Source organism: Protopterus annectens, chromosome 13.part0 (assembly GCF_019279795.1).
Source record: "Protopterus annectens isolate FY-2018-M chromosome 13.part0, PAN1.0, whole genome shotgun sequence".
Lineage (NCBI taxonomy): Eukaryota > Metazoa > Chordata > Ceratodontiformes > Protopteridae > Protopterus > Protopterus annectens.
Window position 1 is genome coordinate 169,962,168 of NC_056747.1, and position 14,856 is coordinate 169,977,023.

Below are 14,856 nucleotides of genomic sequence, written 5' to 3' on the forward strand. Positions count from 1 at the left end.
ACTAACTCAATCTGGCAGTAAATCATGCCTGATGTAACATTTGAGGTTTTACAGTCAACAGTGTATTATGCAGGCCACAGCAATGTGCTAATCTGCATATCCTACACGTTTTTTTGTGATTCATAATTATGCTGCTGCATAGTATAGAAACTTTTGGCTATTGAATAGGGAGGGTTTAGGAGTCTCATATTAATACGATAGTCAATGAGCAGGGGCTTATACTAATGCAGCCTATTACACAGCCTGCTGGACCACTCCGTTAGGACAGCTGTGTAGTAAAGATGGCAGACACTCTCATACTTCCCACGTCTTCCAACATAACAGGGCAAAACATGTGCGGGAGATCACCTCTGTTTATTATCCACTGCACCCATTTATCTTTGGTGATGGCCATGGAGTGCGGGGATAAGCTCCCTTCCTGACTGCCTCCACAGAGTGGCAATTGGGCAAACATTCTTGAGCACTGGCAGGGCCTCTTGAAGAAGGGACCCTGAAAACCCTGGTTCTGCAGACCACCTCTGCCTTGAGGCAATGCCCACCACTGGAGATCTCCCACTGCCTCAGTGAGCTCCAGAAGTGTCAGGAAAGAACCCTTCTGACTTACAGAGCCAAAGCTTCTTACCACCCTTCTGATTCCTTCAAAAGGTCTTCTGGCAGGTAGAGAACATGATTCCTCCAGCAGACAGGGTCTTACTTTCTTGTTCACTTCTGCTGAGAGTTTCTTTGAACCTTTGGACCAAAAAGTGTTGATCCACCATGAAGCAAAAATCAGAAAGCCCTATCCGGGTGTCTCTCCTATCAGTAACTCTGGTGCCTGCTGCTCTAGAAGTGCCTTGTGTGGTAATGGAAATCAGATGCATCGAGATGCTGGATAATAATTGAAGGGTAGCCTACTGCAAATCAATGGATTTCCCCTGCTCTGCAGATAGGGACTTTAAGAAAGATTAAAGCTGCCTGGCCAAATATCTCTGAAAACACGTAACATGTGCCAAATAATTTAGCACCCAAATGGCAAAGATCGGCAATGTGTAGACTCGTTTCCTGAACCGGTCCAATGCTCGAGACTCCCTGTCTGGTGGACGGACAGCGGAATTATCTTTTGCCAATTCCTTTTTGGTAGCTGCTGTGCCAGCATAGATGCCATGGAAGGGCCCTTGCTCCATCAGGGATGATATTTTGATGATATAAGAAATTTGTCAGGCTTATGAGGAATAGGCTTACCTATGTCCAGTTCCTTCCATGCTGGTTTGGAGATTAAGTCTACCAACTGAACTCCAGGAGGAACCACCCAAGAGGTTAATGGGTCTGATCCAAAACCTCAAGGAGTACGGACTACTTTTGTGAAGGTACTTCAGTGGATCGACCCCCCCCCCCCCCAAAAAAAAAAAACTTTCTGTCTGAGCAGTTGCAAAATTTCTCTGAAAAAGACAGCCTCAACAGAGGTTCAAGGGGAGCCTTCCCCTTCTTTAAAGTCTAGATTTTCTGTGGGTGATTCTTTGGGGAATCAATGTGTTGTCTTTTACACTTATACTTCAGACATAACTCTTTGGTGGGATTGCTTCAGACAGAACTCAGGAGCCAATGGGGGTTCCTCAACAAGAACAGACTCAAAGCTTTTGGGTGCTAGCTTCCCAGATGGAACCAGATCAGTAGGATCAGGACCTGGGGAACTCCTGCAGGGAAGGGAGGGGATCAGAGCTTCAAACAGAAGTCTGCTCTCTAACAAGACGGTACTTTTATCAAGAGTCATGAAAACAGAGCCCAAGATGAATGCATGGAGCTTCACCAGAGCTGCAAAGATGCCTAGGGAAGGTGGAACTGCTCAGCTCAGATCTGAGGCGGACTTCAGAGCACAGCTGTACAACACCAGGCTGGTAGGGATAGAGGAAGGAGTTGGGAAAATGGGATGTGGGAAAGAGGGGGGAGAACAGTCAAAGGCTGGCTTGTCTGGAAAGGCACACGTTGTTGGCGGAGTTGCCAGTGGGGCCCTAGGCTGTTGTGGTCTCCTGTCACTCTTTTGTTCTGGATTGTGGATGAAATGAATGCCTACACACAAACTCAAGCTTTTCAGGGTAAATAAAATAAGAAAGAGCAATGCAGCTCACAGACAGAAACCTTTATTTAGCAATTTCTTCACTTGTCAGCACTGACTACTTCAGAATACAAAAAAGCACACTGAACCACTTGTTAAATATGCACTTTTGTCACGACTTACACTAATTAAACAATTCATTTTAAAAGGTTATGTTCATATTATTTAAAAAACTGAAATTAATGACAAATTCCCTATAATACTAGCAGCAGGAAAAACATAATTTTCTAAACATAACATTGAAAGCAGCTTGTGGAACAGACAGAGCTGTGCTGTGCAAACTGAGACGATAAAACATATACAAACCTATACAAAGCTAATAATCAAATTCTCAGAAATAAATAACAATAAATAACCTCTTAATTCTTTCACAATCTATTAGCTTAAAATATCCTTAATAAAACTACATTTTTATTTACATAAGAAATTCAGCTTTTAACTTGAGATAGCTAGAAATGGAAACAGTTTCATTAAGCCCAGGGGGTATTGTTGCATTGCACTTAAGCTGCCACATTAATTCTCGATGCTCTAAAAAAATGTTAGAAGGATCCCCCTGTCGTCGTTTCCCATCTGTTCAAGGGCACTGAATTTAAACTGATGACCAGGGTGTTCTTCTATGTGTTTGTAGAACACATTCTTGAGATTATTCTTTTTAATATCATGTAAATGTTGGTAAACTCACTTACTGAGGCTATTAAAAGTCTTCCCTATGTAGAAACTATAGCACTGTTGGCAAATCGCTATATATATATATCAGACACCTAACTTTGACAATTAAGCCTTTGCTTCAGGACTACCCTACCAAAACCCCGAATGGACAGAGATTCATTCTCCAAAACGTACAGGCATTGATTACAATTGTCCACATTTCACCACCTTGCCTTTGTTCACATTTGTTACATTAGTTTCAAGCAAGTTTTGTCTTGACTTGTCTTTCTTATATACTACTACCAGATAATCACCTAATTTATTTTTAAATTGTTGTTCCATGTCAAAAAGTACCCAGTTGTGATTTAACATTTCTTTGATTTTACCAAAAAAGTGGACTAAAAGTAAGAACCATAGAGTGTTAAAAAGAATTACTGGTAATATGTGGTATGTCTACCCTACACCACTGCTATTGTTATGTACCCCCCCCCCCCCAATATGGGTAAAATATGGCCTTGCTTTCTCTTTGTGATGACTTCCTGAAGTATGGGTTCTAGAAAGTGTATGGGATACCCTCATCCTAGTAGCATATTCTCTAAAATTCCTATTTCCTTTAGAAAGAATTCCTCTTCGCTGACCATCCTTGCCAACCTAACTCCCTGCCCTTTCACCAAAGATCTCTTTTTGTGCATTGGGTGAGCACTGGAAAAGTGCAACAATGTATTGAAGTAGGTTGGCTTCCTGTATAACATGGAGGTAAACCTGTGAGTGACTTTATCCTTCCTGATAGTGATGTCCAAGAAGTGTATAGTGTTGTCATTAATGTCCAGGGCAATTTGTTTGGAACTTGAGTACTAGCGAAACAAAAATACTTTTCAATTTCTACAGCTTCTTACCCTTTTCCTGCAATGATGTGAACAGGTTAGCAGCTGCAGGTCCAAACAAGGCAGAGTTGTCCAAAGTAGCATCCATTAGTTTGGATTATACATATTTAGGTGAGGGCTGAAGTCTTAGCCAAGAGAATCTTCTTAATACTGATCCAGAGGCAGCTACTCTGGCAAAAGCCTCTGCAGCATCATAGCTGCATGCTACTTGAGAAAATCCACAAAGCAAGAAAGTAGCCAAGGTTTTATTTTCTGAGTCAGGCAAGTCTGCAATTACCTGTGAGAGTTGGGATATAAGCTCTAAAGCGAATGTGGTTATGAGTTTGGTGACTTAAGGCCCTCAATGCTAGAGTGGCAGAAGTGTACACTTTTTTGTCTAGTCTATGGAGGATCCTGCTATCCTTATCAGATGGTAAGAGGGTGGTGGAAGGCAGATATCTAGATGGCTTGTCATAAGCCACAGAAATAACAGAAGGGTCTGCAGAAGGAGATATGAAGAGACACTTGCAGTCCTCTAAGACCTTGTAGAAACAGTCTTGCATTTTGGGGGCAGGTGGCTGGGAGTCTAGTGCCTGTGAAGCTGAGGCAAAAGCATTGAGAAAGGCAGACAACACAAGGAATAGCAGATGGGCTACGTTATTTCCACCTGTAATAGCTCACAATGACTTTTTTGTACTTCAGATACTTGAGTGCTATCCCATTTAAAACAGTCTCTCCAAAGGAAAGGTCTTCCATAGTTGAATCTGTTCCACTGGATTCCTCTTCTGGGGAGGCATAATCCAGAGAGGAAGGGATCTGTGAAGAGTTGGCCAGTGATTCCTACTCTGAAGATGTCTCTTCCTCCGACGAATCCCTCTCCCTAGTCCTTTTAAGTGGAGAGAGAGTACTGGGAGAGGGAACTGTAAAACCTGGAGGAGGCCTAAATTTCATAAGGGCATTGGAGAGGCCCTGAGTGAATTGTTGCCAGTCACTAGTAGGTTCTTTTGGTGGCAACAAATGTTTGTTTTTTTTTTTTTTGCTTCTTTTTCCCATGCAAGTTTGCCTTATGTAGGGTAGGAGGGCCCAATGTAGGTCTACATTCTATCAGGTCAGATTCTATCTCTTCCCTAACAAGGATATGAGGAATCCAATTAGAGCCTTCTGTTATGACACATCATGATGTCCCCTCGGACATCCAAAACGGATGCCTGCTCGGCCTCTGCGGACGTGCTTATTCTAGGTACCAAGGTGGCTTGGATGCCAGGCTCGGCCTGTGAATCTGAGACATGAACTGGGCATGTCTCCAGGGTATCCTCCACCTCAAGACAGACGTTGGTATTCAGAAGCTCAGCAGAAGGTTCACGCCTTTGCTTTTTGGCCTTCCACTTCAAAATCAACTCGTCCTTAGTCCCTGAGGATCGCTCGCAGCTTTAAGCACCGATTCTCTAGGTAGGTAGCTAGAGAGGATAATCTACTCTTTAAGGTCTTTGTGACAAACGCCTGACAAATAGAACAGTTTTTGTGGTTGCGGTTTGGGTCTACGCAGAACAGGCACTCGAGGTGGCTGTCCTTGTGTGGAATTTGTCATCCACATTGGCACTTGCCCTCTTGGATTACATGAACCCTAACCAAAGACAAAAGCAAAAGTCAAAAAATTCCCCAACGGGGCATTTATCTGAAATTTGAAGAATTGCAAACAACTTGGAGTCAGACTGTACACTGGAATCTGGCGTTCAGATCTGGCGGCAGAGTAGTTCTGAGGATGGGGAGCATACATCACTTTTATGGCCAACGTCCAATCGCAGCCTATGTGTTACGTACCATGCACCCTACAGTAGTAAAGTCTTTTGTATACTGGCCGATGTTGGGGTGCCTGTGGTCAGGAACTCCCTCATGTTATGTGAGCTGCTACTACTGCCATGCATTTGGTGAACACCCTGGGGGCTGTGGTGAGGCCAAAGGGCAGAGCTCTGAACTGGTAATGACAGGCTCCCAGCCAGAAGAGTAGCTGTCTCTTCTGGGTCATCTGCTCATTTTTATGTGATAGTACGCATCCTGAAGACTTACTGAGCACATACAGTTGTCCTTGTAAAGGAAAGACAAAATGGACTGAACCGTGACCATCCAGACACATTTGTGTACTGAACTGATTAGTTCAGACTACTAAGATGCAAAATTGGTCTCCAGTCGCTTGTTTTCTTTGGCACTAAAAGAATCCTGCTCACGTTCCAGACTATCTGGTCAGGGAGGACCTCTTGGATCACTCTTGTTTCTAGCAGCTTTCTTACTTCTAGTGCTGCTGCTTTCCTCTGACTGGGTGGAACAGTGGGAATTTTGTTCACTGTTAAGGGGGAAGGAGAGTAAAAGATAGTATATAACCTCTGGAAAGAATCCTCTGCACCCATATATCTTTTGTAAGGTCTAGACAGACTCTCTGGTGCAGGGATAGATGACCCCCCTAGACTGCCTCCAGAAGTGGACAATCAAAGCTTTCACGAGCTCTTTTAGGATCTGTCAGAGAAAGTGTCCCTAGATCCCTGATTCTGTGGGAATCCTCTGCCACATGGGTGGCATTTCCCATTAGAATTCCCCATGTACCATTTAAAGGACCATGGGATTTTCTGAACCACACTGATTCCTAGAGAAGGTTCTTTGAGGAGTCAAAAGACGTATGCCAACTGCAGACAGGGTTTTACCATCCTGCTCATACCTGGATAGTGAGTCTTTAACTTTGGGGCCAAACAACGAACTTCTGGCAAAGGAAGCAGTGATGAAGGAGGACTTGAAGGGCTCCACAAAATCATACAGGCACATCCAAGCACGTCTCCGAATGGAAATGCTGGAACCCGCTGCCCTATAGACACCTTCAGCCGCATGTGAAATGAACCTTGAGGAAAAATTTTAAATGGACTATAGGGTAGCCAACTGTGTAGCAAAAGAAATCTCTGCCTCAGAAGTGAGGGTCCTGGGGAGAGACTTGGATAGTCATTATTTGTGGCTGCCGCTATGACCATGGCATCTACTGGTACTCCTTTGCTCCAAAATTCTCTTCCTTTCGGTGGTGCCATGATCCTGTCTGGTCTCTTGAGGATCAGCTCAACAGAGTCTGGTTCCTTCCACTCCCACTTAGAGATTAAATAAATGAGCTCAATGGCAGATGGAGTCACCCAGGAGGTAGACAGTCCAGACCCAAAGGCATCAAAAATATGAATTCTTCTTGGCAAGGATTATCAGTAGACCAACCAGCCCTTTGCTTGAGGATCTCCAGAACATCTCCAAAGGAGACATGATCAGATGGTGATCTTGGGAACCCTTCCCCCTCATCAAAATTGGGACCTTCTGTGACCAGCTTTTGAGAAGAGGCTAAGTGCCTCCACTTGCACTTTCTCTTCCTAGGGACTTCGTTGGCAGGATGTTCTGGAAAAATATCAGAAGGTATGAGTATATCCTGCTGGGTAGTCTGGAAACTTTAGGCTGGCTATCCCTGTGGCGTAGAGTGTTGAGACTCCAGGCACAAAGATATACGAGACAGGGAAGACTAAGCCAGGGGGGGGGGCTTCCTCTACAAGCAGAGTACACTCTCTCCACTACCTCAAAGGCAGAATGCCCCTACGGGGAGAAGGCTGATGGTGCCAAACAGATATGCTTCCAGACCATCAGCTCCCTCTGACCCGAAGGCAGCCCACCCAAGGCAGAGGTCAGAGCCGAGCTGTCCTAAGATGAGGCTCAAAGGGGCAGAGGCAGCTTCAGACATCTTCAGAGTCAACTCCAACACATTGGATCAGACAATGGCACTACAGCTCCAAGAATCATCCAGCTCCAACAAACCTGTAGCCAGTCCACTCAGAGAAGGTATCACAGCAGAAGATACAACAATGTTTGAATGGGACATGGACGGTTCTGGAAGTCTCGGAGCCAAGAGCTCTGAAGCCAAAAGTCGAATCACAGAAGGAGCCAAAACAGGTGGAGTAGTACTAGTGAAGGTTTCTAGACCCGATGGGGTTAGAACCAGGGAGAACTCCGATCTGAGTGTGTGTTGACAGACATTTCCTCAACATTCTATCCACATCTGCTTCTGTTAGACTTCCTGGAAGAATGAGAAGAGGCCAGTGAAGGGGTCCTAAAATAATGGCATCTCTCTAGGATGGCTGATGTAGAGATGATACGTATCGGATCCTAGGGAGACTTTTCAGTTCCAAGTGTGTCGGATCCACTAATATGGATGAGTTATCAGGCTCAAGAGTAGGATCAGAAGTAGGAGTGGAGAATCCTGAAGGGTCCAACAGACACTTTTTGGACTTCTCCTTTTCTAATCTCTTGGATGTTTGAGCTCCAGATAAAGATTCAGAAAAGGAAGTCTGTAATAAACCTTTCAAAATTGGTTTATTTTTTCAGTCCACTAAGGCCTGTGGATTAAAGGCCTTAGAAATGTCACAAGATTATTTTAAATGAGCAGAGCCTAAACAATACAGACAGGAATCATGTGCATCTGAAAGTAGGATTTTATGCCCATAACCTTTACATTTTTTAAACCCAAAAGGTTTTCAGCCATACTGAAGAAAAAATACTGCCCTAAAAATCAGAAGAAAAAAAATTTTTTTTTTCCTTCCTTTAAAAAAATACCAACAATGGTAATTAAAGAAGTTATCCCACGGGTATAAGAGCAAAAGAAAGAAAAGATTACCAACAATGGTAAGGTAAATTACACCGATAAGTGTAGAAAGAATAAGGGAGGAATATATAGGAAGCGTAACTACAGAAGGTAATGCATTTAAGTATCCTAGTTCACTCCAAAGAACAATGGTAAAGCTCAAGAGCTAACAGCGACCACATCCACACGTGATCAGGGCAAATGAGGTATGGTCAGGGAGTACAGTATTATGGACAAGGGAGGTGCTCAACAGCTTCCACTATCCATAAACTGTAAAAACTGGCAGAGTTCAATCTGAACCCACTTGAGAAGGAATAAATGAAAACTGACATCAGATTTAAGTTTTATTTAAAGACAGGCAGTGCACGTTTACTTAAGGCTATAAGTTAATGTTTTCTGGAAGCATACAAACTGTTCTTTACATCAAGGAGGAGAAATAAAGACAAGACTAGAACAGCCAGCAATTGGTTTAAACAGGAGCACAGACATCACACTCCCAAAAATATGTTTTTAATTACCACTTTCTTCCCCATCACACCTCAAACATTTGCAATCTACCAAAGGAAAACTTCTCTGGTGTCTGCTGGGGTATAAAAATACCTATGCAAACACATCCAAGCAAAAATCCTAGATTATGATGCATATTTGGAAGCCCTACATACACCCTCCCTTCTTCCACTGTGAATTGCTTACCCAGTCTCTCTTTGGTTATCTACAACTTTGGAGAAATTTGTTGTCAGGACTTTGAAACTTTTTATTATTAAAGCTTGTCTGCATATTTGGAAAACTTTTTTTAAATGTTCAACAATGGATGCATGCTAGCAAATGATTTACATTGCCACACATGTTATATGCCTTACAAGTTCTTTTTCTGTGTCCCGACAGTGCAGCAATTACCGTCATTAAGAGACTGGTTCCATCTTTAATATGGAGTGGGTACAAAGACAGATTCTCTGGGTAACTACTTTTGCTGCCAAGAGAACTGAAATAATCTGGATGTGTGTTATTCTACTCCCTTTTCAAATCGTAGTAAACTACAACATGCTTTTCGTCTTAACATGACATAATAAATGTAAAAGTTATGCCAAAACAAAAAATTCTACAATGAATGTCTACCTGACTTTTTAACCAGCGTGAAGGGGGGGGGGGGGGGTGAGAGCCTAAAGAACATTTTTCCCATGTCACAAACAAATAAGCTCACTGCTTTAATTTGTATAATTAATTTCCCTGTGGATCTTTGCTGTTAACCTGATTATATTTAATTTGAAAATTATGGCTTTATTAAATCATATTTATCAGGGCATTCTTAAATCCATGAGTTACGTGAGCTACTAACTATAATCCATTGTCATGCAATCTAAGCAAAATAGACTTTTCAAACCATGGCAACAAGTAATGGCAAAACCTCAGTCCACAAAATTAAACTAAACTACTTTTATAAACCTAAATAACGTGCTGTAAAACCATATCAACTACACAGTTCCAGCTTCTACTTAGATTAGAATAAAAGTGAAATTCTACAACAAAAAGGCTAACCAAGTTAGATCAAATGAAAATGAAACCAGTTCAGGATGTTAAAGTAGAATGCAAGACTCATGGCCCTAGTTCATGCAGATAATGAGCCAATGTTAGATGGAAAGATGATGGATGAGCGCAAGTACCTGTTTCATAGTTTCATAGTATAGTACTAGGCTATCTGCCCTAGGGCATTTATAAGCCTAGCCAAAAGTGTATGTGGCTTTCGCCACCCCATGTAATGATACACAAGTGTACAAATTAAATTTGGTTTACTGTGCCTCTGTCTAGCAATGACACAGAGATGACCCCCGGGGTAAACCTACGATCACCCATCCATTCGTCCAAATTTCTCTTGAAGAGAGTCAGTGAGGGGCTCTGCCTAACATGGACAGGTATCCTGTTCCAGAGTGCGGGAAGCCTCTGGGTTATGAATCTGTCCCTCCAGCATGTCCTATTCATATTTGTGCTGAGGTTTACATCTTTAGCTCTCGTGACTCTGATGGATTTGGATTTTTTGAGGTGGAGCATGTCCATTAATTCTGAATTGGACATGGCCTTGTACGTAAGGCACAGATCGCCTCTGAGCAGGCGGTACGCTACTGAATAGAGCTGGAGCTTTTTTAGTCCGGCAGCATATGACATATATGCTGGAGACCCTTGATCCTCTTGGTAAGGTACTTTTGGGGTCTCTCCAGCTGCTGCAGGTGCCGGGTGAGGTACATACAAAATGGGGCATTGTACTCAATCATAGGCCTGATAAGGGAGGAATATAAGGGTACAATGACATCCTTTGATCTGGATGTGAATCCCTTCATGATAAGGTGGGCAAGGTAGAAGGTCTTTCTAACCACTTTGGCGACGTGGGTGTCAAATCAGAGGTCACTGTCAACTTGGGTCCCCAGCTCTCTTTTTCCGTACTTAATGGATTACCACCTATGTGGTAATTTGTGGGTACTTTGTTTTTTCCAAAGGGGATGACTATACATTTTCTGGCATTTAGTTTAAGGCCATGACTCTGGCACCAGTCGTCTGTTTCTGTGAGGCCCTTCTGGAGGATGCATGTGTCAGCTGGTGTATCGACTATGGCGCCTAGTTTGCAGTCGTCTGCGAACTTTGTCAGCCACAACCCCCCTATGTTTGCCTGCACGTCTGAGAAGTAAATGCCGAACAAGAGGGGTCGCAAGACAGAGCCCTGTGGTACTCCACTTGTGACTGGCGTAGAGTCTGACATTGCTCCAGCTATTCTGACTTTGTGGGTTCTGTCCTTTAGCCAGTTTGCAACCCATCTTGTGACAAACGGGTTTACATTTAAGCTGTTGAGCTTGTCTATGATGCCTGAGTGGGGTATTGTGTCGAAGGCTTTTGCCAGATCCAGGTAGGCTGTATGAACTGCTTTGCCTTCATCGATGGCTCTAGTGACTGTTTCAAAAAAGTCCACCAGGTTTAAAAGACAGGATCTGCCTTTTACAAAGCCGAACTGGGTAGGGTCAATTGTCTGTAGGTCCCCGATGTCTTTGTTTATGAGTTCCATAATGATCCTTTCCATAGCTTTGCAGACCAGGCTGGTCAAGCTTATGGGGCGGTAGTTTCCAGGGACTGTAGAGGTGCCACCTTTGTGGAGTGGGACCACTGTAGCTGTACGCCAGTGTTCAGGGACGTATCCTGTAGCAAGGCTAAGATTAAACAGCGTTCTTATGTGCGGGTTTAGCTCCTCTAGGAGTTCACGTAGCACGCAACCCGGGACACCGTCAGGTCCCATGGATGCTGTATTTTTAGCTTTGCTGAGAGCAGCTCTCACCTGGACATCTGAGATGTCAGGGAGGTTGCATTCAGCTGTGATAATTATTTCGTCTTTTGGGGGAGAGGGAGGGGAGAAATTTGCACTGAACCTGTCTGCCAGTATGTTGGCAATATCTGTGGGTTCAGTGTATTTTTTGCCGTTATGAACTAACTCTGAGCATATCTGAGGGTTTCCGCCCAGGTTTCTAACATAACTGAAGAAGGCCTTGTGGTTATCTTTAGTGTCCTTAGCGATTTTTCTCTCGAAGTTGGCCTTTGATGATTTTATGAGCGAACGTAGTTTTTTGCTAGTGCTGATCAGAGATGCCTTCCTTTTATGGGATTTTGCTCTGTCTTGCAGTAGCTTCCTTCTCTTGTTATAAAGTTTGTTTATGGCTGGGGTCCACCAGATAAGATGCCTGCCTTTGTTGGAAAGGGTCTTGGTTTTATTTGGGATTGCATGATCCATGTATTCTTGGAGATGCCCGTAGAAAGCATTTGTGAAGGATTCAGCAGTGTGGGATGTGGTTTCCACTGGCCCAGGGGGCTTGAAGGATACCATTTCAGTCCTAAGGAGTGTAAAGTCGGCTTTTGAGAATTTTCTCACTGTGGTCTTTTATGCTGGGGGTGGAGGTGGGATATGAATATCTAGGGTTATTAGTTTGTGGTCTGATCTCACTAGTGAGGGGTATACTTCCGGTGTTGAGCATTTTGTCCCCATGTTTGTGATGATCAGGTCAAGTAAATTATTTCCCCTTGTGGGGGAGGTGACTAGTTGTTCCATCGCATTTGAGTTGATGAATTCCAGGAACCTTTGGACTAGGGTGTTGGAAGACTTCAACTACCCAAACATAGACTGGGTGCATTATTCAAGCCCCAATATGATGGTATTTGGTGAGACATTCATATCCTCCAGTGTCTTCAGGAAGGCTGAATGGAGTTCCTGAGATTGAGAGGGTGGTCTGTAGCATGCTACAAGTTGTATAGCAGTTTTGCCTATGGTTAGTTGCACATGGATGGTCTCCGATGCTTCGTGCATTGCCACTAACCTGGAGGTGTGGGTGTCTTTAATGAATATGGACACTCCCCCTCCTTTTGTGGTTCGGCCCAGGTTTTGGGGCCGAAATGCATGATACGAGGTATAACCTGGTAGGGCTGGGGTGCTCTCAGGAGCCTTGAACCAGGTTTCAGTTACTGCACAGACATCGATGCTCTCCATACTGAGTGCTCTGAGAGCCTGCATCTTGAGATTTAGACTTCTGGCGTTGAGCAGCATTACCCTTAGTTTTTTTCCTTTATTGTTTTCTAAGGTGGTGGGTTTGTCTTTGGAGCCTTGCCTAAAAAAGGCACTATGGGGGTGGCAAGAAGCCCAGTGGTGACAGGTGCAAGCCGTCCCTTGCGAAGCAGCGTGACTTGTCCAGCATGTCATCCCAAGCAGACAGACATTGGATCCCTCTAGAATGACACCAGTAATTGAGCCAATTATTACAGCTGATCATCTTGTCTTTGTATTGTGGCATCATTCTTGGTGAGGGCAAGATGCTGCTCAGGGCCAGGGTCATACCAGCCTGGGCTACATAATCAGAGAGCTCCTCCATGTCTCTTTTCATGTAGCCCAAGTAGGTACGTCTCAGGTCATTCACGCCGGCATGGACAATGACGGAGTCATATTTGTACTTGCTTTGGAGTGACCTGAGTGCTTGTGTTATGTGGCGGATCCTAGCTCCTGATAGGCAGCTCACCGTTACCCTCTCCTTGTTCAGCCTGGTAAGCGGGACGTCAGTGTGTCTGACTATAGAGTCACCTATTACTAGTGTATCAGGCATGGTGTTTCGCCTTAAGGGCTGTGATTGTTTGGCACACTGACTTTGTGTACTATGTGTTGCATGTGCAGTGTTTTGAGGTGGTGTTTTCTTGGATGTCTGCTTTGGGAGCCTCTGTTGTTTCGGTAAGTTTTTTATTAGAGCCTCCAAGTATGTCTTTGTGTTATTATGTGTTTGGTTTGCAGTTGTGGTTGGTTTATGTGAGACTGGGTTTGTTGTGTGTGTGGTTACCTTCTCCTCCTGTCTGGTCTTGCTAGTCCTGTGTTGAGAGAGTTCAGCCTCCAGTTTGGCTATATAGTTGCATCTCTCACATGTGTTTGTGTTTGTTGGGAGGAGGAGAGGGTTGTCTGTGTACATGAGACAATTGTAACATTGTCTCAGGATTCCCAGATTAACCTGCTGAACTGGAGAGGACATCAGTGATGTACCACTCGACATGCCAGAATAGTACAAGGGGGTGATGTGTAACTGGGTCAGAGAGAGGACTTTGAAGGGAAGTGGGTATTAGCACGGGTTGTAGGTGGATGTAGTGCTTACGTTAGTTTAAGGCTGCTTCACTTAAAAGAAAGGTTTTAGGAGCAAGTGCTAGGCTTATAATAAAGCGAATACACTGATTTTGTTGAAAGTAGAGCTTTCTTAGGGAAAAATTGAAGTGCAGACTTGGCGGAACCAGGAATAGTTTAAGCCTGTTTAACCGGCGCTGCGCTATGTGCACAATCGCGCAAAGCCGCGCAAACGCGGATTTTAAACAGGGAACTTCAAAAGAGCTGGAAATGGTCCAAAACGACCAATTACTACAAGCTCTTGTGCTGAGGTCACTTCTTCAGGGACAGATAGGCTGCTCAAGGCTCCCAACTCCCACTGGTGAGCAAAGAAACTTCCTTCTATCCAAGTAAGGCAATGGACAACACAGGAACTACACCACAGTCCAGAATACAGCAAAGCCTGTATACTGGTCTAAACTAGTCGAGTAAAGGCGGGAAAACAAGGATTTTTTGGGGGGGGGTTTGTGTTTTAGGTTAAAAAGTACACAGAACTGCAGGAAAAACAGTAATAAATCACTTACACAGGCTAGCGCACTTTAGTGGGTAGCCTCAACAGTTAAATTTAACAAACAAACTTTCGACCAAATGTTCTTTTTCTTTGGGGTGTGGGGCCCATGAAGATATCAGAGAAAGAGAAGTGCCCCCTGGGGGGAGACCAGTGGCTATCACAAAGTACATAAAGATAAATGGCCTGAAAGACTGACACATTGTGTTTTAACTGATGCACAGAGTGCAAAAAAGGTGCCAAGAAGCTTTAGCATACCGGTTGGACACCCAGACCTTGGTAGGATACATCCCACATAGCTTTACGCTACTGCCAACAGTAAGGTAATGATTATCACAGCTAACCTCTAACAATAAAAATGAAATGAAAGTTCTCTGTATTAAAAAATTATAAAGTAAAATTTAAAATCATTTTTTTCAAAATATATTAGTA

At 43.7% G+C, this 14,856-nt stretch overlaps 1 protein-coding gene across 1 annotated transcript in view; it reads right to left on the reverse strand.

Annotated features, from left to right (window-relative positions):
- The window catches only part of ARHGEF18 (Rho/Rac guanine nucleotide exchange factor 18), a 2,448,098-nt gene that overhangs the window by 1,061,653 nt on the left and 1,371,589 nt on the right, over positions 1-14,856 (reverse strand). The window contains exon 15 of the mRNA XM_044090748.1: positions 241-254. Within this exon, the coding sequence (XP_043946683.1) occupies positions 241-254 (14 nt within the window). The remainder of the gene's footprint in view (positions 1-240; positions 255-14,856) is intronic.